This window comes from Bos indicus, chromosome 10 (assembly GCF_029378745.1).
Source record: "Bos indicus isolate NIAB-ARS_2022 breed Sahiwal x Tharparkar chromosome 10, NIAB-ARS_B.indTharparkar_mat_pri_1.0, whole genome shotgun sequence".
Classification (NCBI taxonomy): domain Eukaryota; kingdom Metazoa; phylum Chordata; class Mammalia; order Artiodactyla; family Bovidae; genus Bos; species Bos indicus.
The window spans coordinates 46,636,521-46,661,842 of NC_091769.1; the positions used below are offsets into that span (position 1 = coordinate 46,636,521).

Below are 25,322 nucleotides of genomic sequence, written 5' to 3' on the forward strand. Positions count from 1 at the left end.
GCTTTGATTTACTGGCCCAAGCCCAAGAAGCAAATGAGAAAAAGTACCTTCAAAAAAGGGTACAAGAATTCAACAGGGTTTGATAATTTACCTTATTACAAATCAATAAAATAGAACTGTATCTTTTAAACGAGGGAATAATTGCCTGCAAAATCAAGGATTTAAACTTCACTTTAAATCAGTCCAGAATGGCTACAGTACAAATTGTACCAGAGAACAAAGTGTAGCCAAACAAATGAGCATCAGATTAGATCACCCTGTATAATGGAGTCATTATTAAATAATACCCCTCAAGATATTCTCCTGAGACTCCTCCCCCTTCAACATATAATGATGCTGACAGTTATAATGGGATAGGCTATCATTAATAAAAATAGCTGACATTCCTCAAGAGCCCACTTAGTGCCAGGCTCTGTGCTATGTACTTAATATACCTTACCACTAGTCTCAACATAAGCCTTCATGAGGGCTACTATCCCTATTTTACACAAGAGGAAAAACCTAGGTCCAGATGGAGAAGACAGAGGTCAAAATCAGAGAGTGGAGGAGGAATGAGTCTGAGAGAGGAAGGATCTTGGGACTCAATTATGCAGACATTAGTCTCCAAACTCCCTGGGCCCCTGTTGGTGGTCTGGGACCACCATGGCATTTGGTCCCAAACAGGAACAGTAGGTATGGGGCCCATGTGGAATGGGGAAGTAACTCAGAACCCTGTAAAGACTGCAGACACCTGATTCTACGATGATGAGGTAGAAGGTATGAGGACATGGCACTCTAGAGACCCTCCTTCAATTCTAAAGACCTTAGTAAACAAGAAAAATAAATACTATATATGTATCTCATAGAAAATATGTTTTTCTTTAGAAAAAAGTATACAGTGTTTAAGTTAGGAGGGGGGAAAAATTGTAAACGTGAACTCTCAGAAGCAGAAACTCAAATCTTGATGGTTACGTAAGAAAAGAGAAATGAACTGCTGTTGAAATTGGAGGCAGGAGACCCACCCTGGTCATGTCCATTGTCAAATGCACAAGCTTTGGAACGCGTTAGAAACCAAGCACACCCCTTTCCAAGGAATTCAACACCATCACGGAATTTTTTTCCAAACTGGAATTAAGCTCTTGGATAACTACATTAAACAGACCCTTTACCTCCCACACTGTTAAGGCTTTGAAAAGAATAACCAATTTGAATTTTTAAGCACTGAAAATGTCTACATTATACAAAACTTATGGACAGAATGAAGCTACGTTTGTTTTGTTCCTGAGAGCAGATATGAGAGGAATAGATGGAAAATGCAGAATGTTATTTGGAAGACAATTTACTCATTTTAAGTTTCAATACTCATAAACAAATGTGGTTGGAAAGAGAACTCGTGTTAAGAATTCCCCTTAATCAGAGGAAGACTGTTTGGTTTCCTCATTTTTTTTAACGTCCTTATAATAACTTAAGCTTTTGTCATCATTTTTAAAATGAAAGTGCTTTATCTGTGGGCATAATGCACAGCCTAATGAATTAAAAGAGGAACACATTAGTTTTAGCATAAGTACAAGTGGCTAAACGAACAAGAAATTCTTTAGGCTTTTCTGGGCATTTGGCACTATGTGGAGGACAAAGATTTACCATGTACCGATCCACTGACCGAAGTCATATTATGATTGCTCCCCTAACTTGACCTCTGTCTCCCTTCCCATACCCCACCTCCACATACATCCACCTGTTTGGGGTAGTGAAATAGTGCCTCGTAGACATTTATCCTTCGAATTTCATTTGAAGAAAGATGTTAGAAAGCAATTATCTAGTATAACTCAGGTACAATTTCAGGTACTAGAGAAATGAAAATTAATTTAATCTGTGTTGAGGTTGGAATTATCCCTAGTTTTGAAAAGAGATGAGTCAGAACCTAGAGAGTTTCCTTTCATTTCCAAAGGGAAGGGAGGAAGGGAAGAAGGAAGGAAGGGAGGGAAAGAGGGAAGAGGAAGGACTTTGACACTAAAACATGTTTTATGTTTCTGCCAAAGTCTTATAAAAACCTAACATGAACCTCACAGTTAACTACTGACAGTGACATGTGCTTTTAATTCTATTCTGAAAATGTGCAAGCAAGCGAGGCAAAATTTTATCACGGTTCTCATTTACATGTATCATTTGCTCACTACGGGAATATATAATCACATACAGACATCTGTGGCTGATTATACATGAAGATGGGCCTTTCAGGATCAAGTGTGAGAGTTTCAGCGTCTTTCTCTCTATTCATACATCAATCGTGAGGCAATTCACTAGAGCTGTCTCGGTGGATAAGGCAACACATGGGGAAGTCCAGAGGCCCTTACCCTGCCATGTATAGAAATTCTATAGTAATTTCCCTGATCCACACCCCACCTCCTTCCCACAGTAAAGCTCAGAGGTGACTTTCCTTTCCCCCACCTGTTTATAAGAATCATTGTGTCCTTTTCAACTTTCCTTTGTAAGGGGTTCTCTATTTTTTTCCTCGAGTCAAAGGTGATGCCAGATTATCACTACAGTATCTTGGCTATTCTGATCCCCAATCAGAATTTCCCCTCCCCTGGGTGAAAGTGACATTTTCTAGCACAAAAAAATTTCCAAGCAAAATGGAGTTAAGAGTAGAATGAGTCACAGCTGAACATGAACTGAAACAGCAAACGTGCTGGTGAAATCCCTCCCTTAAAAACTATCTGTAAAAATGATAAATAAACACGGTGGCCAATGCAACAACCGGGGTATCAAGCTGTTGCTGTTTTTTGCTGGGAACTAGCTCAGCATGCCCTGCACCAAGGATGACTCCATGCCAACTCAGAAGGCAGGACCACAATGCACCATCCAAGGAAGACAGGACTCCACATGATGTGGAACAATCAACTAGGGTATTTCATCTTCAGATCTGATATATAAGAGATGCTATCTCAGTTGCTATGTGGTGAGACTAAGGAAAATGTGGGTGCCTGGCAAAAAATCCACCAAAGCTATAAGTGGATTTAACCGGAAGTTAATTTTGAACTCTGCCATACTCACTTTTACTTTTAACAAGCTATATTTAAAGGAAGTATTTGCTAAACACAGTATCAAGATCCTTCATATAAATAAAATTTCAAACTAAGAATCTCTCCAAAGCCTTACACATTCTGTCCTGTCAAATGGCCCTCATCATTAAAGTATGACAGGGTTAAATAATCCTGTCCCCAGGAGATACTGGGAGTGAATGCAACCTGGAGTGGAGCAGTCATAATACACAGTAATCTCCCAAGCTCCCAGCACGTAAAGGGGCAAGAATCCACTCAACTTGGCTGAAGTTTCAGGAACATCTGTGAAGCATTTCCCCCTAATCCTAGTGATTTCTCTACTTGTGATCTAGCAACAATATTCTATCATTTGTTCCCCTGTCAGAAAAGTTAGGCCAGAAAAGCCAAAAGAGATTTTAATGTAAAACACTTAAGCCAATGAGGGTGGAGCTGATCATTCACTTTTATCCTGGCCTTTGCGGATAAGACACACGTCTCAAACAAAGTACAGAACCCTCCCCAAACTATTCCTGCTTTAATCTTCTGATGTTGCAAGAACTCCAAAGGGTCACTGTGCAGTGGTTATCTTTCAGCAAAAAATGAAGAAGTTCCTTGGGACGAGTTAAGTACTGGCTCTTCAAAGCTAATCAGAACCACATCAAGCAGCACTGTTTAGCACACTGCTTATGATGTTAAGCCTTCCTTCTCTTCAAGAGACAATTCAATTTCTTGTCTTCTATTTACCCGCCAGTCACTCATAACACAAAAGCAGCCTCCAGTTTAGAAAAAGAAGGCCAAGAACTAGCCACAGCTGCAGGCACCACCACTGCCATCACTAGTCACTGCCCTCTCCATCTCTTTTTCAGTAGAAAAGACACAGAAGAGGCAGCGGCTTCCTCTTCCTTCTCCTCTCAGGGTCTTCCATGTGAGAAACCCACCATTGTCCCCAAGTCCAAAATGATGTCAGTGCTTCCGTGGAAAAAGTTGAAAAATTGCTCCATCACAAGAGGTCAAGAACCCAAAGGTGAGGGGACTTTCCTGGTGGTCCAGTGATTAAGACATTGAGCTTCTACTGCAGAGGGCATGGGTTCAATCCTTGGTCAGGGAACTAATATCCCATATGCCACGTGTCATGACTAAAAAGGTGGCGGGTGGTGGGGGGAGGAACTTTGCACAGAAGGTTGCCTCGGGTGTGTATACTAGGAGGCCCAGTAGTGAAACTACCTGTCTTATCTCCCAGCCAGGCTTGCTTTCCCATAATCCAAATTCAGTAACAGAAGATCTGGTGGGACAGGGCAGGCGCAGGCAAAGTGGGAAGAAAAACCGAGTTCATTAAAAAAAAATTTTTTTTTGTTTTGTTTAAAGAAGAATAAAAGTGACAGGCCTGTATCTAGTTCAAAGATAGCTTTTTCGTAGATACAGAGAAAGCCTCCTTATCCAGATCAGGCCAATGTTCACAGGGTGCTGCCAGCTCTAGGGCAAGCCAGACAAAGTGCAGCCTTATTACCTGGGGGAAAGAAGACTTTCCAGGGCCTCCTCTTGTCCAATTGAAATCAAAATCAATGTTCCAAGAAGTTCCACAAAAAAAGGCCAAATGAAATGTTTAATTTTTTGACCACCTCAACCACAGCAGACCTTACCCACCCACCCCCTCCCCCGGCCCGGAGCTATCTGGGGTTGCAGTCTAAGATTCTTTTATCTTTAAAAGACAAACAGATCATCATTCCTAACATATTTTAGTAAGCAACTGTAATTCTAATTTCAGAACTGTCAGAAGAAAAATTCTAAACTAGTGCCTTTAGAGGTTCCCTACCTCCAAAGATGAGCTTTACTTAATCATTTCATCAGTATCACCCTGAAATTTCAGCTCAAGGGCAATTTTTCCAAGCTCCAAATATGTGCCAAATACAACGTCTGGCAAATGCAAAGAACACAAAGATAAAACAAGCTTCTGCCTCAAAGAAAGCTTTCGTGGGGGTGGGGAGCTGGGAAAATAGAGAAGGAAGCCAGCTCTACTTTGAACACAGGAAGAACATGGGAAATGCCATGCCGAAGTCCAAACTACTACAGGGTATAAAGTACTACTGAGGAAAGAGAAAGCACAGAAAGAAGGCTCTGACAACAGAATGAAAGTAACATTTGAGGGGACTCAAGAAAGAAAGGCAGAATGTCAACAGGCAGAATGAGGGGTGTCATGGAACCATCTGTTCTCATAGAGCAGTGATTCTGAGACTCTTGAATTCTGTGAATTAGTGAAATCTCCGGCGGTGGGGTGGGGGAGGGGAGGGGGCGGGCAGGGGCAGGGGCAGGAGGGGACACAGGGAGAAAGGATGAAAGAGTAGTGGTGGCAAGAATGAAAGAAGTTAAAATACGGAATATACTAAGCTAGGAACTCTGTATTCCATAAAATTTGCTTGGGTAGAACACTGGCTAGAAAGGTTTTTCTTCCCCCTGGAAAAACAAAATAGCCAGAATTCGACTGATTGTATTTCTTTTTTAATTTTGCAAAGGATAATGAGATAAATAATGACTATCTATTAGTACCATCATTTTACAAGGAGCATTTTCATTCCAAAAATGCAGGAATCACTTCATCTCAGAAACTTAAAAATGCCAGTCCTTCCCATGAAAGTGAGGTGCTAGTCGCTCAGTCATGTTCAACTCAGCAATCCCATGTACTGTAGCCCACTCGGCTCCTCCATCATGGAATTCTCCAGACAAGAATACTGGATTGGGTAGCCATTCTTTCTCCAGGGGAATTTTCCCAACCCAGGGACTGAATCTAGGTCTCCCACACTGCAGGCAGTTTCTTTAGTGTCTGAGCCACCAGGGAAGCCCTCTCATGGAAGGGTAGCTGGTAACCTCACTGGTCAGGTGGAAACTCAGGCATTGCCCGCTGTGTAATAGGAGTCTGTGGGTTAACCAAAAAGGAGATGAAGGAAATAAAGGTGACGCCACAAGGTAGGGGTTTGGAATGGCAGACTGAGCAAGATACAGTCAATTAGACAAAGTGAAAGATAAGACTTTTCAGGGGAGGGATAAGGGATTAACATGATGTACAATCAAAGCTATGTTCCACAGTTAATTGATCAGAGTGTATGAGATGGAATGGAGTGGGTGGAGGGGGTTGCTGTCCAAGTGAGACTGAGTGCTCAGGCTACCCAGGAGGAGAATGCAAAGTTCAGGGGCGAGGCATTGAGGGCCTAAAGCAGGGTACTAGAAGAATGGAAAGGATTTAGCAACAAATTATGTACAGGATGTGAGGAAAAGAACAAAGAGATTTCCAGATTTCTGAACCTAGGTAAATGAAAAAAATATGACAGTAGTGTTAACAGATATGTGAAAATTCATGAAGGGTACTAGATATGAAGAGGAAATTAGTTCATGTTGGGGTGAAGGGCAGGAGTTTGGGAAAGGCTGGGGATACAAGACAGGACACTGGAGAGTCAGACATGGAAGGCTTACAAGGGGCAAGCTTACCTGCTTCATCACTTACGGATGTCTGCTGCTGCTGCTGGTAAGTCACTTCAGTCGTGTCCAACTCTGTGCGACCCCATAGACGGCAGACCTCACTATATGCCAGGCACTATACTAGGTGCTAGAGATACACCGAAGACCAGCAGACCTGGGACCTGCACTCACGTAATCACACAGGTGGGTGATTGCAAATTGCATTAGAGTGTCTAATTTCCGAAAGAGGAAAAAATAGAGAGCAGATACTTGGAAAATTACTTCAATCAAAAGGCAAAATGAGACTACCCATGGAACCAGAAGGCAGTTAGAACAGTAGGAAACGAACCGGAGCAGACAATTCCTGGAAGTTGGTGCAGGAAGAGCTTCAAGAAGCAAGTAATAAACAGTGCCAAGGGGGATGAGGATTGGGCAAAGGCCACTGACCAGTTGAGAACAGGACCCCCTGAGTGCAGTGTTGAAGCAGGCAGGGCAGGATTTCCAAGGGTTAATGAGTGAGGAGATGGTAGGAAAGCACAAGCGATAAGACTTCTCTTTCAAGAAGTTAAACAGCGAGAAAGGTGACGTGAGGAAGTGAATTTAAGGGATCTCTTTATCAAAATGGAGGTGATTTCAACAGGATTAATGGCAGAGCAGAAAGAGCCAGCTGAGCCAGAGAAAGAGGAGCGAGAAGACATGAGAGGAAGATGACTGCCAGAGCCTGGCTCCAGCAGAGTGGAAAGGTATTCCATCAAAAACATCAACCAGGGACCTCCCTGGTGGTTAAGGGTTAAGACTGCGCTTCCAGTGCACAGGGCACAGTTAAATCACTGGATGGGAAACTAAGATCCCGCATGCTGTGCAGTGTGGCCAAAAGAAAAAAAAGAAAAGAAAAGAAAGAGGGTCAACCAAGAGGTCAACACCGCTCCTTGAAGAGAAGGGAAAAGGAAACAAGGGAAGATGAAACTATCTGGAAATTTCTGGCAAGAAAGGATGTTGGCAAAGTTCTTGTTAGTCATAGGGTCTTTGCTGGAAAAATACGGGCAAAGAGGAGACACTGGCTGCGATCTGAGTGAGACATGAACAGCTGGAGAGTGCCAATGGCCACCAACTGTACATTCAGGCTACAAACACTTAAGCAGGGCCTTCCACACACCAGAAACTGTGCACTTACAAGTGGGCATAAGTGAAATCAGCAGGCATTTATTACGATAGGCAAATACTCTAGGCAAAAGAGAAACAGACTGATTTTATCACTCTCATATCTAGAGAAAGACCATAAGCAGTAACAGGTGATAATTACATATCCTTTGAAGATTATGTATGTGCTAATGGATGAGATCTCACTATTACAAGAGGCTCAAATCCATTCCTCAGAAGGAAATATATGGTGTTAGTTCATTTATCCCACAGATACCGCATGCCTGAACATCAAACAAATGAGCTCTGAAGAGGCAAGCCATGGTTCCTGTCTTCCAGAAGGTCACCATCAGGTGGGATGTCCTGAAAGCTTCTGCATGCTCACAATTTTGGCATATTTGAGTGCTCAGAACATTAGCTGAGCCAACCCTCACAATTTTTATGCTTCATTAGGAGGCAAGACTGGCTAACTGAACGTTTTTAACATTACACTTTTCTGGACACAACATGATTTTAGGGAATGGACTGGACCAGAAAGCTCCATGGCGTGGTTTTTCAGTGCCATCAAACCCCAAGACAGAACTCATCTTAAAACCACTGCAGCTTTAAAACTCATCAATTATGTGTATCATTTCCCTGCACATGGTCCTGCATACGTACTTTCAACTGCAGTCAGAAAAAATGCTCTCCTCCTAACCTCAGCCCTCGAGGCTCCTTGTGACCTGGTCTCTGTCACCTCCTGTACCATCTTTGTATATGTGTGCATGTGTGCATACACACACATATATATAAATGCTTAAAAATACTTTTAAACTAGAGGAGAGCATCTCACCTCACCTTCTTGGTTTAAGTAAGCACCGTACAAAGCCAAACCCAATTTTGGCTTTATTCCTACCATGTACAAGTAATCATTTAGTATGTGGGAGGAAACGGGTTAAAAGGGAGGAAGATCATGCTATACGCTCACCCTGACACATTTATTTCCCTAATCCTCTTGGAGAGATAGTTTAATGATTAAAAAGAAACTACTAGCATGTATCGATACTGTGAAAATATGATTAATGACTTTTGATTATTAGGTAAAGAAAAACCTAGCAACTAACTTTCGAGTTGGGTAATTTACTTCATTAAAATCAGCTATGGTGTTTCAAGATTAATATATTGTTCAAATTCATGTATGCAAACAAATTCGTTAAAACTCAGAACCTCACTCAGAAACTCACTGCATTTAAAATTCAGGGCCCTAACAGAGGACACTGAGCTCAAATATTTAAATTGAAACATTTGTCCTTCCTAGACAGGGCATTCAACACTGATTTTATTTATATTTTCACCAGAAGGAAGAATTCAATATGCCTGAGAGTTTGCAGCAGCTAGAAGGCTCTGAAGAACTCGCCCTTTATATCATCACATTAACATCCTACAGCCAAGGCCAAGGGCTGTCTTGGACACCTCCTTATGCCAGCTGAGGCATAAGGACCTTCACTTCGGGAATGAGTTTAAAGAAACGGTTCCCGTTTCAGCTTAGTTAAACGCATACAGTCCTAAACTTTAAAGTACATCCCATTAAGTAACCAAAATGTTCCCATTCATATTTTTTATGTAACTTATTCTAACAGGTGCTTCTTAAGTTACCAGGGAAAAACCAAACCCTCACCATTTACTAAGCCTGGCTGCATGTGTAGCCCTGTGTTAAATGCTTCCCTCCAGTACACTCCATTAAACCATTCCAGGATAGTTCTCTGCAGAAGAGGAGACAGGGACCAAGGAGGTTTAAAGGATATAATGATGTTACCCAGCTGGTAAGGAGCTGCCCCACAACGCATCGTGCATCACATCAACTCCTTATGTGTGTTACTCGCTCAGCTGTGTCCAACTCTTGCAACCCCACGACTGTAGCCCGCCAGGCTCCTCTGTCCATGGGGATTCTCCAGGCAAGAATATTGGAGTGGGTTGCCATTTCCTTCTCCAGGAGATCTTCCCAACAGAGGGATCGAACCTGGGTCTCCCACATTGCAGGCAGATTCTTTACTATCTGAGCCAACAGGGGTAGCTAATCTTTTTCTTTTTTAATATTTCTGAGTCACCGATGGGGCAGAAAGGCTTAGGGCTTAAAACCACAGACTCTGGAGCCAAACGGCCTGGATTCAAATCCAAGTTGGTTCTACCACTTATGAGTTCTGTGACCCTGAGATGTTCTTTAACATCTGTGCCTCGATGATCTCATTTGGAAAAACGGAAATAATAACAATGTACCTGAGAGGCTGTTATGAGAATTAAATGGGTCAACCCATGAAAAATGTTAATTCATGTAAAATGCTTAAAACTGTACCTGATATATAGTAAATACTCAGTAAATATTCAGTTCAGTTCAGTCGCTCAGTCGTGTCCGACTCTTTGTGACCCCATGAATCACAGCACGCCAGACCTCCCTGTCCATCACCAACTCTCAGAGTTCACTCAAACTCATGTCCATTGAATCAGTGATGCCATCCAGCCATCTCATCATCCTCTGTCGTCCCCCTCTCCTCCTGCCCCCAATCCCTCCCAGCATCAGGGTCTTTTCCAATGAGTCAACTCTTCGCATGAGGTGGCCAAGTAAATATTAGCTCTTATTAATTAAAAGCAAGTGTTGTAACATTGAAACCCCCATGGATCGCCAAGGTTCTCAGAGCTGTGTGGACCTACCTTCAATGAACTCAGACTGAGTTCACCCACACAGTCACACACACATGCCTTTCTATGTCTCCCACGTGCCAAAGGTATTATGCACACAACAATGCATTTCGTTCTCGAAATAAAACAAAATTCTTGCAGTACTCTTCCTTTATCAATAAGGAAAATGGTTAAATAATTCACTCAAAGCTCTCAACAGGAATTAGCAGAGTCTGGATTTGAATTTGAGTCTCTGTCTCAAAAGTCCAAGTTCTTTTTTACCTATACAATGTCATCTTCAGTTTTCACATCTGTTTTTACCATTTTGTGAATAAAAGTGGTGAGTGAGCTCGTCGTCACCACTTAGGATCAGAGTTTTGGAAGGGACTATAGAGTGAATCTAGCACAACATTCCCTGTTTGCTTATGGAGAAAAAAGGAAGCCTGGGAGGCTGGCTGCTGACTTGCCCCAAGTCACATAAAGAATGCCACTGCCACGTTGCCACTTCTTCCTCTCAGATGCTGATGGCCCACCTCTAGGAGGCCCCCAGCCCTGCTTTAAAGCAAGAATGCAAATGCTAAGTTTGGATCCAGGGGCTCCCTCCCCAATGAGGCAAGTGCAGCATTTTAGCAAATGGACTTTGTATAACTAGCTTTGCTGCTTGGACCTTTCCGCTTTTTGGCTCAACAACAGCGTTCTAGAGACCCAGAGTCAGCAAACAAATCAGGTGTTAGACTGGTCTACAATGTCACTGTGAATCTGAGGAAAACTGCCAAACACAGCTTTACAAACAAAACCCAGAGCAGAGCCAATTTCACTCTGGAAAAAAAGGAAAGGAGAGGCTAACGTAAAGTTTAAATTTAATTTGTCAAAGGAAGGAAGCTCACAATTAAAGCAGCAGTTCCTAGCACTCTACAGTCTAGCTGAGACCAACAACAAATGTACAAGTATAACAAACCATTGGCCCCATGTGGAGAAGCAATGCTGAGATTTCGATATAATTAGTTTCCTTTCCACAAAAGACTTGGATTCATAATTAAACTCTGTCTCCTCCTGCCCTGGTTCTGCTGTGTATGTATTTGATTGCTTCCTATGGGACTGGGTGGGGAAGCCAGGAGACAATCTGAAACCAGAGTCTGCTGACCTTCCACAGCCAGCAAGCAACACGATGCGTGTTTGCATTAGCTGTTACTGGGCCTTGTCCAGGGAGAGGCTGATTTCATCCCTCTACTCAACACACTTCTCAAGGGTTTGCTGGTCAGTTTACACAGTTCTTACAGACCAGTGGAAGTGACCGCTACTACAGGCTAAGTGACAGAGCATTGCTGCTGCTAAGTCGATTCAGTTGTGTCCGACTCTGTGAGACCCCATGGACGGCAGCCCACCAGGCTCCCCCGTCCCTGGGATTCTCCAGGCAAGAACACTGGAGTGGGTTGCCATTTCCTTCTCCAATGCATGAAAGTGAAAAGTGAAAGTGAAGTCGCTCAGTCGTGTCCAACTCTTAGCGACCCCATGGACTGCAGCCCGCCGGGCTCCTGCATCCATGGGATTTTCCAGTCAAGAGTACTGGAGTAGGGTGCCATTGCCTTCTCCGGACAGAGCACTGAGTCCCATGGAAAATTTCAGGACCCATCCTGAGAGGAGCAGGTTGTTGTGGACAGACTGTGGTTCAGAACTGAGTTCAAGGCTCAAGTCTTGGCTCCTCTACCTACTTAGCTGATGGATCAAGAGTCTGTCACTCTGTCAGAACCTTACCTTCCTCGTCTAGAACATGAAGACAATCTCTGTCCATGGACATGATTACTGAGGAGTTTAAACAGGGATGTTAGTTAAAGTGCTCTGTAAATGGTAAAGGGCCAAAGGAGGGACGGGCAACCAAGGATGTCTGCTTATCTCCTCACTGGTCTCCCTGTAGAAAATCCCCAATGACTCCCCACTGCTCTCAGGATAAAGTCCAGACTCCTGAACAGGTTTAAAGTCCCTTCACAACCTGCCCTCTGATTACCCTTCAAGTTGACCCGTGCCACATGCCCATCTATTGAGGAGGAGCTCCTTCAGGGGTTGTCTCCCCAACATCTACAGGTGAGAGCCCCTCCTCCTGACACTCCAAATTCGACCCAACTAAGGCCTCCTGAAGTTCTGATCTTAACCTCCACATTATTCTCTCCTAGATGCCCTCCTCTCCCTCTCCTCTACTCTTTCCTGACATCTTACATTAACCCCTTTGAAGCCCTTTTCATCACTGAGTTCAAACTGCCTGGACACTTGCTATTCTTTCTCTTCTCAGTATTTTGTGGACTGAAAAAAGCTGCTCACTGAACGAGTAAAATTTGTGAAAATGACTTGGTATCTGACATTAGTAGCCTACTAATAAATCACTACAGTTCCCAACCCCAGCTTCTCCTTTTCACAAATAAACACAAAGGCAAAAAAAACACAACAAAACCTCACTAGTGTCCACCTGCAAAAAGAAAAGAAAGAAAGTGAAGTCGCTCAGTCGTGTCCAACTCTTTGCGGCCCCATGGACTGTAGCCCACCAGGCTCCTCCATCCATGGAATTTTCTAGGCAAGAATACTGGAGTGGGTTGCCATTTCCTTCTCCAGGGGATCTTCCTGACCCAACTTCCCCACAATCATTAACTAAGGACATATTCTTTTTTCTTTACAGACACTACCTGATTTCATAGACTCAGAGAACACTGCAGCCAGAGAGATTCTCAAGACCCCTGAAGCCTGAACTTTCCTTTCACAATGAGAAAACAGACCCAGGCTAATGTCCTTAGGAAGGACCTGTACCACCACTGACTGGAAACATGCACCATTGTTTTTCAGAGCACTGTATATGTGGTAAATCATATTAATGAGATCCCAACATAAAATAAAATACAGTGGTGTTTATCCAAATTGAAGGCTGAAGGGCTAAGACAGAGACACACCTCTGAATTTATATATATATGTTTTTACATTTCATTGTTATGGAATTTTGTGGATGTAAAAGAAATTATTTCACTTGTTTCATTACTTTTTCATGCTTCTATAAGACTGGAAGTTTTCAAAACAATAGTAAGTAGACAAAGGAAATGTACTTACTCAAATGATTTTGCTTGTGGACAAAGTCTTCATCTGTTCATCACGGGTTATGACTGAGACAAGCACCTAGTTCCCTGACCAGGGATTGAACCCTGGCCCCCTGCACTGGGAGAGCAGTCGTAGCCACTGGACCACCAGGGAAGTCCCCCAGAAATGAACTCTTATAATGCAACTTTTAAGTAGAACACCTTATATTTCATGTATGTTAGAAACTGTCCTTCTACTGTATATATCAGGAAAGTATCTATGAATTATTAAAATAACTACTGCCAAGTTCTCTCCCCAAATATACAAAATTGCAATGTGAAGTGGGGAAATCATGATTTTTGTATTATTTAGTTTTAAACACTATAAGAAAGTAATGCAGTCAAAAGTCACCATATTTTAGGCAGAAGTTTCTCACTTCTCAGCCAACAATTTACTCCAATTTACAAAAGCAAAAGAGGCTGAACAAGTAGCCAAAGAAACTGATACAGGAGGAGGGTAGAATGCTGTTTTCATCCTTCTCTCCCCTATTCAGACCCCTCGCCCCAAATCCTGATAGGGTTGACGTGTCAATGGAGAGTGAAATGAGAAAGTGGTCTGAATCATTTCAAAAATGGAATAGTTACCTCTCAATAAAGAACTGTTTTCCATGCCATCTCAAGATGTTATTCAGAGACCTTACGATAAAAAATTCCTTGTTGAAAACCATAAACAGCTAACCCATCCAAATTCATAAGCAACAAACAAATTACAGTAGGGTCAGTCACTGACATCTCACAATGTATACACTTTTCTTTTGTAATGGATTTTTTGTATGAGATTAGAATATTTTGCAATACCTATTCCAGCTAAGAAAATATTGCATAGGGTTACAAGAAATGAACTTTTTTGGGGTGCCGGGATCTTATTAATAGTTCCCCAATCAGGGATCAAACCTGTGCCCCCTGCAGTGGAAGTATGGAGTCCTAACCACTGGACAACCAGGGAATTCCCAGAAATGAACGTTTTTTTTTAAATGTTTATTTATTTGTTTCGCTGTACTGCGTGTTTTGTTAGTTGCAGATGCCGGATCTGCAGCTGGGGCATGTGAACCTGTAGCTGCAGCCTGTGAGACCTAGTTCCCTGACCAGGGATTCAACCCTGGCCCCCTGCACTGGGACAGCAAAGTCGTAGCCACTGGACACCATGGAAGTCCCCCAGAAATGAACTCTTATAATTCAACTTTTAAGTAGATCACCCTATATTTCATGTCAAAACTTGATCATGTATGCTAGAGACTGTCCTATTGTATACATCAGGAAAGTATCTATGAGTTATTAAAATAACTAGCCAAGTTCTCCCCCCAAATATGCAAAACTGCAATATGAGGTGGGGAAATCATGCCACTCCCAACTTTGCCAGCAGAAAGCTGTGAAACGCTACATATTGGTTAAGACTTTGTAGTTGGTTTTTATCATGATGAGGTGGAATTCCATACCCTACTGAGCTTCTGCAAGTGCTCTGAAGTCCTGCAATGCCGTTAGGGGACTGCAAGCAGCCCTGTCACCCAGCCTGTCGTGGTGACAGTAAGCCTAATCTGACGAGCATGGGGACGTGCAGAGCTTTCACACTTCCTCCTGGGAGCCAAGAATTAAAATTCTGGGCCCAGGAAGATGAGAGCTCTGTGGAAAATGTCCAAAGGTTGAGCAACAGGGAAACACCAGAGTGCGTAATTAAACTGATGCTGAATGCTACAGCTTAAGACAGCAAGAAAATACTTTGTCACAGTCAGGGCACAGGGCTGCTGTAAGAACTGTTTCTGAGTTGTTGCCATCACTTTATGTGCTTCGCTAAGGAAGTCCTGAGTAACTAAGTAACTTAAAAAAAATAGCGCAGACATTTCTTCCTCTGAAGACAATCAGGCACCTATTTCCTTTAAGGTTCTTTATAATTCAATGCAAAATAAAAATAATCCAAAATTTAAAAGTGAACAAAGGAAAAGGACACATCTCCAGACACAATATATCCCGCAATCACTGACAGATAATATTTTAATACTGAAATTTAGCCATGACACATTGGAAAGCAAATACTACCTATTCACTCCAGAAAAAAACAAAACAAAACCGAAAACACTCATCAGTTCCAAGGATACAGTTTGCCAGGCTGTGCCCAGGGACATCCTCTATCAATATACATGGCAGAGCAAAACTATCAATGGACTGCTTCTTTTATAACACGGTGGCGGAGGTGGGGAGGGGGCAGAAACAGACAGCAAATGTGTAGGAAGTTGCCACCCACACTCTCCATCCCCTGCCCACGACTCACATCAGGAATTTGTCACAGTCTTCGGTCTTGCTGAGCTCAGACAGGACCTGAAAACTCTATACAACACAGCATGCCAGGAGGCAGCTACCAACTCAGCACTGGCATTCAGGCTGAAGCCCATTTCACCCCAGCTCTGCATAGTCCTCAACCTACTATACCGAAATACTGAAACCAATCTTCAGAGAAAGCCACTTGGTGACAGTTTCAAGACTCCCCAAAACCCTTCATTTAAGCCAAAAAAAGGTATTTTTCCATATTATGTAATTACTAAAGGATAGTAAGAGCAGAAAACATAACTGCAAACATTAGTTTTCCTCTAGACATGAAGCTGTTCCACTGAGATACACAAGCAGTTCTATGTAATAAATGTTTATATTCATCTTTTTCAAAATAGCATTTGGCTTTATTCAACCCAAAGGCCCAACCCAGTTCCAATCCACTCACTATGCTGTCACTCAAACCAGTGCTGGGCAGAACACAAACACAAACACAGCTCCATCTGCTAATTAAAACTGGGCATGAAACTGTTAACAGGCATCTGTTGCATTGTTTGCAGCTAATGGGCAAAGACAAAGCTGAAATGGCTCTTCTAAAGCAAACCCAGTGATTTCACTCATTTTCTATTTGGTATTTATGTTAGTGGGGGGTTGGAAGCAGGGTGTTAAAACAGCTTATTATGGAGACTGAAAGACAAGTGATATATCTTTCAGAGTCTAAAATATCCCTTTAAAACTGATTATAGAAAGACAGCATTTGATAGAGGGAGAAATAGTGTTAGGAATTCAAATTAAGCACTTTTAATCTCATCTCTGACATCATCTAATTATCTAGAATACTATGAAAGATAATGACTAAAATTCAAGCAATGCTGTATGGCTCACAGTGCTTTATAATTCATCCATCCAGCCATTCATTCATCCAATTGATCAGTCATTTAATAGAGGCCTTAGAGACTTAAAAAGTGAGTAAGATTTGATTCTTGCCCTAGGGAACACAGAACATCTGTGAAAAGTTGGCATAGTAGTAATATACTCTAGTACAGATAAAGGAACTAAGGCCCAAGAAGGACCACCAACTCACTAAAGATAAGACAAGTAGGAATAGCAGATGTCACGACATGAACCCCAATTTGACTCCAGACCTATTGCTCTTAATTCACTGTGCAATCTTCCTAACACCAAACACCGACCACGCCACTTCACTGGCTACTTACATCTCAGTAGCTCCATATTAAGCTATGGAGCATAGCATAGCATACTATATTATATAGCTACACTACCATCTAACAGCTAGTTCCCCATTCCCTACTCCCACCCTCTTCTCATGCCACTGTGAAAACCCTTTTCTGCACATCTTTCCCATGTAGCGATTCTAACACACACAAGAGCTCATCGCCAGAACAGTCCTGTGTACAGGCAGGCAGACCTGACCTAGAGCCAGTCAGCCTCAGGCCGTGTCAGCAGCTCCCAGGTCTCCCAATTCTGGTTCCATATTTTTTTCTCAGATTCAGTGATGAGCTTCCATTAAAATATCAACTGCTAAATTTTTCCCTGTCTTCAAAGACCAGACATTTTCCACTTAGGCAATATCCAAACCTATTTCCCTCCAGCATTTCTCAGAGGATCCAAACAGTTTTGGTGCTGTTGCCAAGAGAACCTCCTCCCTGGTTTGCTGCCATGCAGAACAGCTGGCGAAGCTCTTTGTTAAAGCACACATATTCTTAAGACATGTCCAGGTCTGTCTCCAAGACTCAGTTTCCTACCTTAATTTGTTGAATGGCTTTTTGCAATCAGTAGAACACTAACGGAGGAGACGAGTTTAACCCTTCAATCTCAGGTATTACACTCTTGAAACAGTGTTATTTTCAAAGCTGTCACTTAGGTGGGAAGTCTACTGACACTCTGAAAGAACACAATGGCATTAAACTAAGGTTTTACGGACAAAATGTTCAACTTGAAGTTGCCTGAAAGTGTTCCTCGCTCAGTTGTGTCTGACTCTTTGCAACCCCATGGACTGCAAGCCTGCCAGGCTTCTTCCTCTGTCCATGGAATTCTTCAGGCAAGATTACTGGACTGAGGCCATTCCCTTTTCCAGAGGATCTTCCCAACCCAGGGGTCAAACCCACATCTCCTACACTGTAGGCAGATTCTTTACTGTCTGAGCCAGCAGGGAAGCCCTGAAGTTGCCTGGCCCTTGCATTATTTCTGTTTGAGAGGCTGAAATCAAGCAAAACAATGATGAAAATCAAATCAACTTGTACTACATATCTGGATTATGCTCAGCCAAATGCTGATATCATCTTGGATAAAAATGTAAATATGACAAAGTTTGTTTTTCGGTCAATAAGTCTTGATAAAAGTTTTGAATTGCTACCAACTGAAAACAGTATTTAATTGTAACGTGGGGTCAGCAAACTCTCTGTGAAAGAACAGTTAGTAAATATTTTTAAGTTTTGTGGGACACATATGGTGTCTGCTTCATATTTCTTGTTTTGTGTTAGTTTTTAATAACCCTTTAAAAATGTGAAAACCATTCTTTGCTTGTGGACTGCACAAAAACAGGCAGGGGGCTACATTTGGCCTGTGGGCCATAGGCCACCAACTCCTAAACATAGAGAAAGTGTATCCAAGAAAAAAATGCCAGGGAATAAATTGTCTAAAAGTGCTCTGATAGGACTAGGCTCCAATTACCAGCACACTATTAATACAATGTCAATGTCATTAGTTACTTTGCAGATGGAAGGAATTTTAATGGCAGGATGCACTTGGATTCCCTAACCTGAAACAACAGACATAGAAAAAAAGGGCAAAGGACAGTTAAAACATGCTGAGTTAGCCCATATAAACTTCTACAGGACTCTGAGTTGTTGTATTAGCATTTACTGTTTCCCTGAAGAGATACAACTGATCCAAATGGTAACACTTTAACTTTCCTCACATATAAGCAAATGTGCAAAATTGAATTCCTCCCTGGAAAAGATGGTAATTTGAATTTACAGCGGTGATCATGCTGATCAGAAACAGCAGCAGCTCAACTATGAGAAGCAATCCAGACTTGGGTTTGAGGTTTCACTAGAGATGCTTCTACAAGCATCTGATCAGCTGCATGATCTTGACAGCATCAACCTAAGCTTGGTTTTCTTATTTATAAAACTGGGGCACAGACATCATGTAGATAATTTCTAAGGCTCTTTATGCTGTTCAACTATGACTATACTAAATAATATAACCACTCAGGAAATACCCTAACAGGAAGAGGGGGGCTGGGCAGGGGAGAGACTGTAAAGGGAAGAAGCTGAGACTGTCCTGTTAGAAGACAGAGTTGGGTCTTCTCTGTTCTCCCGGCACCAGGTTCAGTACAGGCCATTCCAAGATGTCCCTCTGCCTTCGTATCAATATTAACATGTACCCACATCCCATAGGAAATATAATTCAGAGAGATTGCATTACTGTTTCTTAGTTGTCTTCATGATACATTTTACATACATTTAATTAACCACTGATAATGATTATGCAATCCATGGGGTCACAAAGGGTCCGACATGACTTAGAGACTGAACAACAACAATGATTATGTAAGGGGCTTGAGAAGCCAATCAAAATTGCTTTTTCAGTTCTTAAATATCTGAATTGAATGAGAGTTGGTTGTTGGTTCTAGGCACTGAACCTACAACTTCAAATGGATAAAACATCTCTACTCAATAGTTAATAGTTATCTGACTGATACGTGAAGACTCCCAGCAAGTCAGTTGAAAGAAGTATACCCTCCACCACCCTCAAGAGCAGAAAGGAAATGAGGGGAGCCAGGATATCAGAGAAGATACCAGAACTTTACATACATGAAAGAAGAAACTATCTGTGAGACAACTATATCTGTAATGAAAATGACTGTCTCCTTCCTTTCATGAAGGCAGAATCCCTACCAAAACAGGGTCGAGAGGTGGCAGATGTCCTTTTCTAAAACTACCTAAATTTTATTAAAGCAAAATTAAGACAGTAAATGTAATTCCGTGGGAAGAAAGAGATATTTATATATATATAACTCCTGAAACACACAACACACACACACAAACCCCAGGTATTAAGAAATAGATTTTTACTGTGACGTAGACCTTATCAAATTTTGTCAGCAATCATGTGGCAAATCTTTCCAAACCCAGTCAGAGAAGCCCTGGAAACTTCCATGCTGAGATGCCTCAAGAAATAATTGTGACTGGGAGGAGGTGGACCACCAACGCTTCCTTCAGCAACTTCAGACCACCTGGAAACGGGGGTGAAGGTTGGGGGCATGGATATTTCTGCTAGAGATGCAGACACTTCAAGCCTATGTTTGTGGTCAATGTGTGTGGAACATTTCACTAGAATGATGTTAACATTCACCTTATTTTCCTAACTTAACTTCAACTCCAAAGCATTAGGTTGCAGGTAACGTATTTTTTGTGCTGTTTGAAGCCTCTTGGCTACCACTTCCTGTCAGAGCTCTTGGGGCTAAAAAAGAGGCATGGGATTTCCCCTCCTCCATGTCAACTGAAGACACAGCTCAGAGCCTCTTTTTACCACATCTACTCCATAGAAAATGCAAAGCCCAACATCATACATGAGATTCACCCCCCCTTTACTGCTTCCCTCCAGGTCTAAACTTTTTCAGGATGCTCACTTTCCTGCAACCCTCCACAAAACAGAATTTCAATCATTTAAAAAAAAAAAATTCACACAAGAAAGATTGTACTCCCTCAGAATAAAAAGTAATTTTTCAAAGCTACTATTGTAAAAGGAAGCAGACACTCTCACAGAAAAAGTAGGACAAAAAATAAGACTAAAAAAAGAGGAAACTAACAAAACTGTTACAAACAAGCAAAAGTCATTTAAGGAGTTTAACAGAAACAGCCTCAGTGAGATTTAGTCACTTTCGATGCAGGAGAATGCTTCTGGGAGGTTCACTCATAGAATGGACAAAAGGCGACCCGCTTGACTTGTTAGAGACTGTCCTTTACCTTCTGGACTTCAGTGTGCACTCAACAATGAAAAACGGTGATTTGGGGTTTTGACATGAGTACCAGCATCAAAAATTAACACCTTTTGGTGGCTACAACAGCTCCCATCAAATCTCTTAAGAACACACTTGAGACATGACATTTAAAATCTGCTTCCTCAGAAAAGAAAAAGTCCCACTCACGAATGACTGCCAAGAACTTGCAACTCAAACTTCCCTAGACCCAGACATCATTAACACCCAGGAGGTTTCAGACCATTCAATCCATATGAAAGACGCCAGAACAAACAAACCATAGCTTTTCCCAGTGCTTCACCGAACAGTGCTCTATACCCCAATACTCTTCTTTTATAAATGATAAATTATCCTTAAAACATAACTCATTACCATAGCACTAGCCCCCCTAATAATCCCAGCAATTCATGGTGAAATATGCTATAAGAACCATTTGAAAGATGCTTAGGTGAGAAGTCACAACATCACCCAGACAACCAACAGCTAAGATTGTTAAGGTGCTTAATTAACTCCAGCTATGATGTTAAGGTCACTTGTACAGGCAGCTTAAAACCAGCTCTGATTTGCTCTTCTTCAGTTTAGGTTAAGTCTGAGATCTTGTTACCTGAACAGAGTCCTCCAAAACTAGGAAGGACAGCTCCCAGCCAAGACCAGAAAAATCAGAATCAATTGAAAGTAACTGGGGGGTACACTGCATGTTCTGATTCGTTTAGCAAGTAATAAAACCAAAAGGAAAATACACAGAAAGGCAGGTAGAATGTAAGATCAATTTCCCAGCTGAGAATTACTAAACCTTCAAGGGTAAGAATTTTAAAAACTGAGATGTGCTGCTTTGCAGGAGATAGTAAACCATATTTTCCTGATCATATCATTCCAAAAGTCACCAACCCTCCCAACACCCATTAACACTCCCAGAACAATTTAATGGTCCATAGACAGTATCTCATTATTAGTCACTTTTTGCTCTTTCTCCTGCACTTGATCCAGAGGGAGTAAAGAAAGAGAAATGGTAACCAGTACTCCCAGTAACTAGAGAAAGTTCTACTTTCTATTTCTCTCCCTTTACCATCTTCTCTCTTCTATGCCCCACCTCTTTACTGTATATTTTGCTTTTCCTTTCTATTTCACACCCAGCTCTCCTTTACTTTTTCCGAGTATCCTCATTTCGTTCTTGAGTCCCCTTAACTCATCTACCTTTTCCTACGATTTCCTCATAGTATCTCTGACCAGACTCCTTGCAGCCAGTGTCCCTCTCATCCCTCAACTCTCAATCACTCTTTCCTCCGAATTCCTTTCGGATTCCTGGGTTCTACTCTACCTTGTCCCTTGGGTCCTCGGTCCCTTTACTCCCCGAACCTTCCATTCCCACTCCCCCAACCCTTCGTTTCCCCCTTCCATTTCCTTCCTCTTTTAATCCATTTCACACTCACTATCCCCTTCTCTTTCTCTATGAGCTTTCCTGTGTCCCCCCACTCTGTCTCTCTAAGATCCCCTCCCTGTCACACCCCCAACCCTCTCATTTCCCCCAATACCCCTAGTCCTTGTTCTTCTGGTTCCTCCTCCTCTTCCTTTGCCCCCAAGTTCCTCCTTTCAACCCTCTCAGCCCCACGTCCTCATCGCCTCTCTCTCTCACGCCTTCACCCTCTCCCACTGCCCTCGCCGCCCAGCTGTCCTCGGGGTCCCCTCACTGAGGCTCCCAAGTCCTCCCACCGCTCTCTCCCGGCCCCCTCGCACCCGCCCCCCATTTCTCACTCCCAGTCCGCGGCCGCAGCCCCTCCCTCACCGATGGTGGAGATGAAGGTGGTGTTGAAGGCGTCTTCGGAAAAGCGAAATAGCAGGCAGGTCTTGCCCACCCCAGAGTCGCCGATCAGCAGCAGCTTAAACAGATAATCATACGTCTTCGCCATCTTCTCGCTCCGGCCCTCTGACCGGGGAGCCAGAAGAGCGGCTGAGAGAGGCGGGGAGGGGGCCGCGGGCGAGGGGGCGTGCCCGCCGAGCCGCCGCTCGCCCCGCCCCTTCCCCCGCCCCCTTCCCCGGAGAAGGCCTGCGCGCCCCGCCCCGCGTGGCCAATCCACGGGGGTTTCGTAATCACAGCCGGCGTCCCAGTGTTTTATGGGACTTGTAGTTCTTGTGAGGCGCTTCGGGCGTGCCTTGGGCGGGCTGTCCCCGCGGCCCCAGAGGATAAAAGAGGATCCTCTCTAAGCTGGGTGACCCGGCATTAGGCGTTTCCTCTAGAGCTAGCTGGGAGGCCGGGCTTCCAACTCTGCGTGTTGCGCCACCGGAACTTAATTTCATCGTTTCTTTGTGTGCGGACGCCTTTCAAATGCAGGACCTTGAAGGCTGAGTCCGCAGTTCCCGCATCTCTTCCACCGCGCCCCGGAGCTGAGATGCTTTCTTTCCTTCATGCTGCCGTGGCGCTGCCTGTGGATTATTTGCAGAGTGCCTTATCTTGCTTCTCCTGCAGTTCCTGTCCAGCACTACGTCTAAGCCCCCTCCCCTCCCTCAACCCCTCAATTACCGAGCTCAAAAAGAATGACTGCCTTTCTCACTTGAATCCACTCCTATTCTCTTCTTCAAACCTCCAGAGCAGAGCTAAATACAGTGGGTATTTTAAAGGATCTACTGTGCAGACTGCTCCCCTCTTCCTGCAGGAGGATGGACAAAAAGAATCTGGGAATTGAAATCTGTGAGGCTTGTACGTCAGGCATGTGCCTGATAAAACTGCAAGCATTCATTCGAGGCAGAAACTGACGGTGGGAATCTGGAGGGTAAGATTTGGATTTTGTCTTGGCTCAGCTGCTTAACAGCACATAGGCTTTCTGCACCTCAGTTTTCTCATCTGTAAAATGGGTATAAAACAAGTGTTTCATAGGATTGTAGGAAAATTAAGTGAGATACTGAATGTGAACCTACTTTGAAATCCTTAAGGCAATGTGGCAATGTTAGTATTGATGGTTACCTTCTTCAGCCCTTTGTAGGCTCTCATTTTAATGGATAACAAATAGGGGAGAAGGAACATTCTGTTATACCCAATCCGTCATTTATTGTCTTAGACTATTATTTAATTGTTTCATGGATGTATTGTTAAGGCCTCTTTTGGTAGCTAGGGGCAGAGCCCCAGCCAGTGAAGGGGATTTAACGACTCAGGTAAATCACAAGGGCAAGTGAATAGCTAAGGAGGTCTGGGACCAAAAGCTGTATCCACTAGGGGTGTCTCTGTCTCTCATCTCTTTTATCTTCTAATTTCTAATATGTCAAATATGAACAAAAGCTCTTTAGAGGCCTCAATAATTTTTAAGAGGATAAAAGGATCCTGAGGCCAAAATATTTGAGAACGACTGTCTATGGTTCTTCGCTCTAAAGAAACACCTTTCTGGGAGGTTGAAGGTTATTAAGGGAACTAATGCACTCAGCCTTTAGTAGACTAAGGGGAAAACTTGGACAGTTGGTTGAAGACGACAGCAGGTTTTTCTAAAACACGTCTTGAGTGCCTTGTGACTTCATATTCAATGCCAACGATATTACATTCTTAATCTTGTGAGTTAAGAAAGAGTAGCAAATTCAATTGGCCCTAGTAACTACTTTCACCTGCTATGTGGAAAAAACAATGAAATGTGTCATTGACACACTTATTAATCATACAATAGCCAGAGGCTTGTTGCTAATCTAATGTCTAATTTCTAGAGTCCACTTGATGGGAACAGATCTAAGAAGGTCAAAGTCACAGTTTATATCCCCTAATGAGGACAGATAATGCCCTCTGGCACAGGCTGAGCCTCCCTGCCCCAGTCAGAGCGCTTGGGCAAGTCCTGTGAACTGGGCCTCAGCCAGGGCTGAACAGGACTTCCCAGGTGGCACTAGTGGTAAAAAACCCACCTGCTAACACAGGCGACATAAGAGACACAGGTTTGACCAATGGGTTGCGAAGATGCCCTGGAGGAGGGCATGGCAACCCACTCCAGTATTCTTACCTGGAGAATCCCATGGACAGAGGAGCCTGGCGGGCTATAGTCCATGGGTTCACAAAGGGTTGGACATGACTGAAGCCACAGGACAGCGTAGCACAGCACCGTGCTGAACAAATATGGACAGTTTAGTTCTATACCTTCCTATTCATTCTGGAAAAGAACAGGGAAATCTTTAAGACCACTGGAATCCTCTTTCTTTTATAAAATGTGTACTGATTAAAATAACTTTTAGTTCCACTACCTGCATGCAACTGTTGGCATTCTCTCTGTGTATGAATAAGAACACAATGATGTGGCAAAGAACTTAAATTCATAAGAGAAGCTAGAGTTAGGAATTCTAAAGTCCCTAAGTTTCCTTAGGGGAATTTTGTTAATTTTTTTGTCTTGTTTTCACTTCCTTGGTTTTTCTCTATCAGCAAGTGTGTATAACGTTGGGACTTTCTAGCTGGTAAGTTTATGCACCACTGTTGAACCATGCAAGCATTCTGATATATGACACTACTTCAACAAGTATCCAATTTTTTTCATTTTTTGAATTATGCATTTTCATATTTTGTATAATACCATGTTACTTAGAGATCAGATTTGGATGATAGCAACTACTACTGAATCAAGGCACTTTGCTTAAAAGACTGGACAAGAAGTGTATTCGTAGAGCTGAAGGTTCCACAGGTGACAGGTTGCTGGCTGCCACTTTTTC

General features: G+C 42.8%; 1 protein-coding gene across 1 annotated transcript in view; it reads right to left on the minus strand.

The window, feature by feature from the left end:
- The window catches only part of RAB8B (RAB8B, member RAS oncogene family), a 70,126-nt gene extending 47,483 nt beyond the window's left edge, over positions 1–22,643 (minus strand). Inside the window, exon 1 of the mRNA XM_019968719.2 lies at positions 22,438–22,643. Within this exon, the coding sequence (XP_019824278.2) occupies positions 22,438–22,561 (124 nt within the window). The 5' untranslated portion in view covers positions 22,562–22,643. The remainder of the gene's footprint in view (positions 1–22,437) is intronic.
- Positions 22,644–25,322: the final 2,679 nt, after the last annotated feature.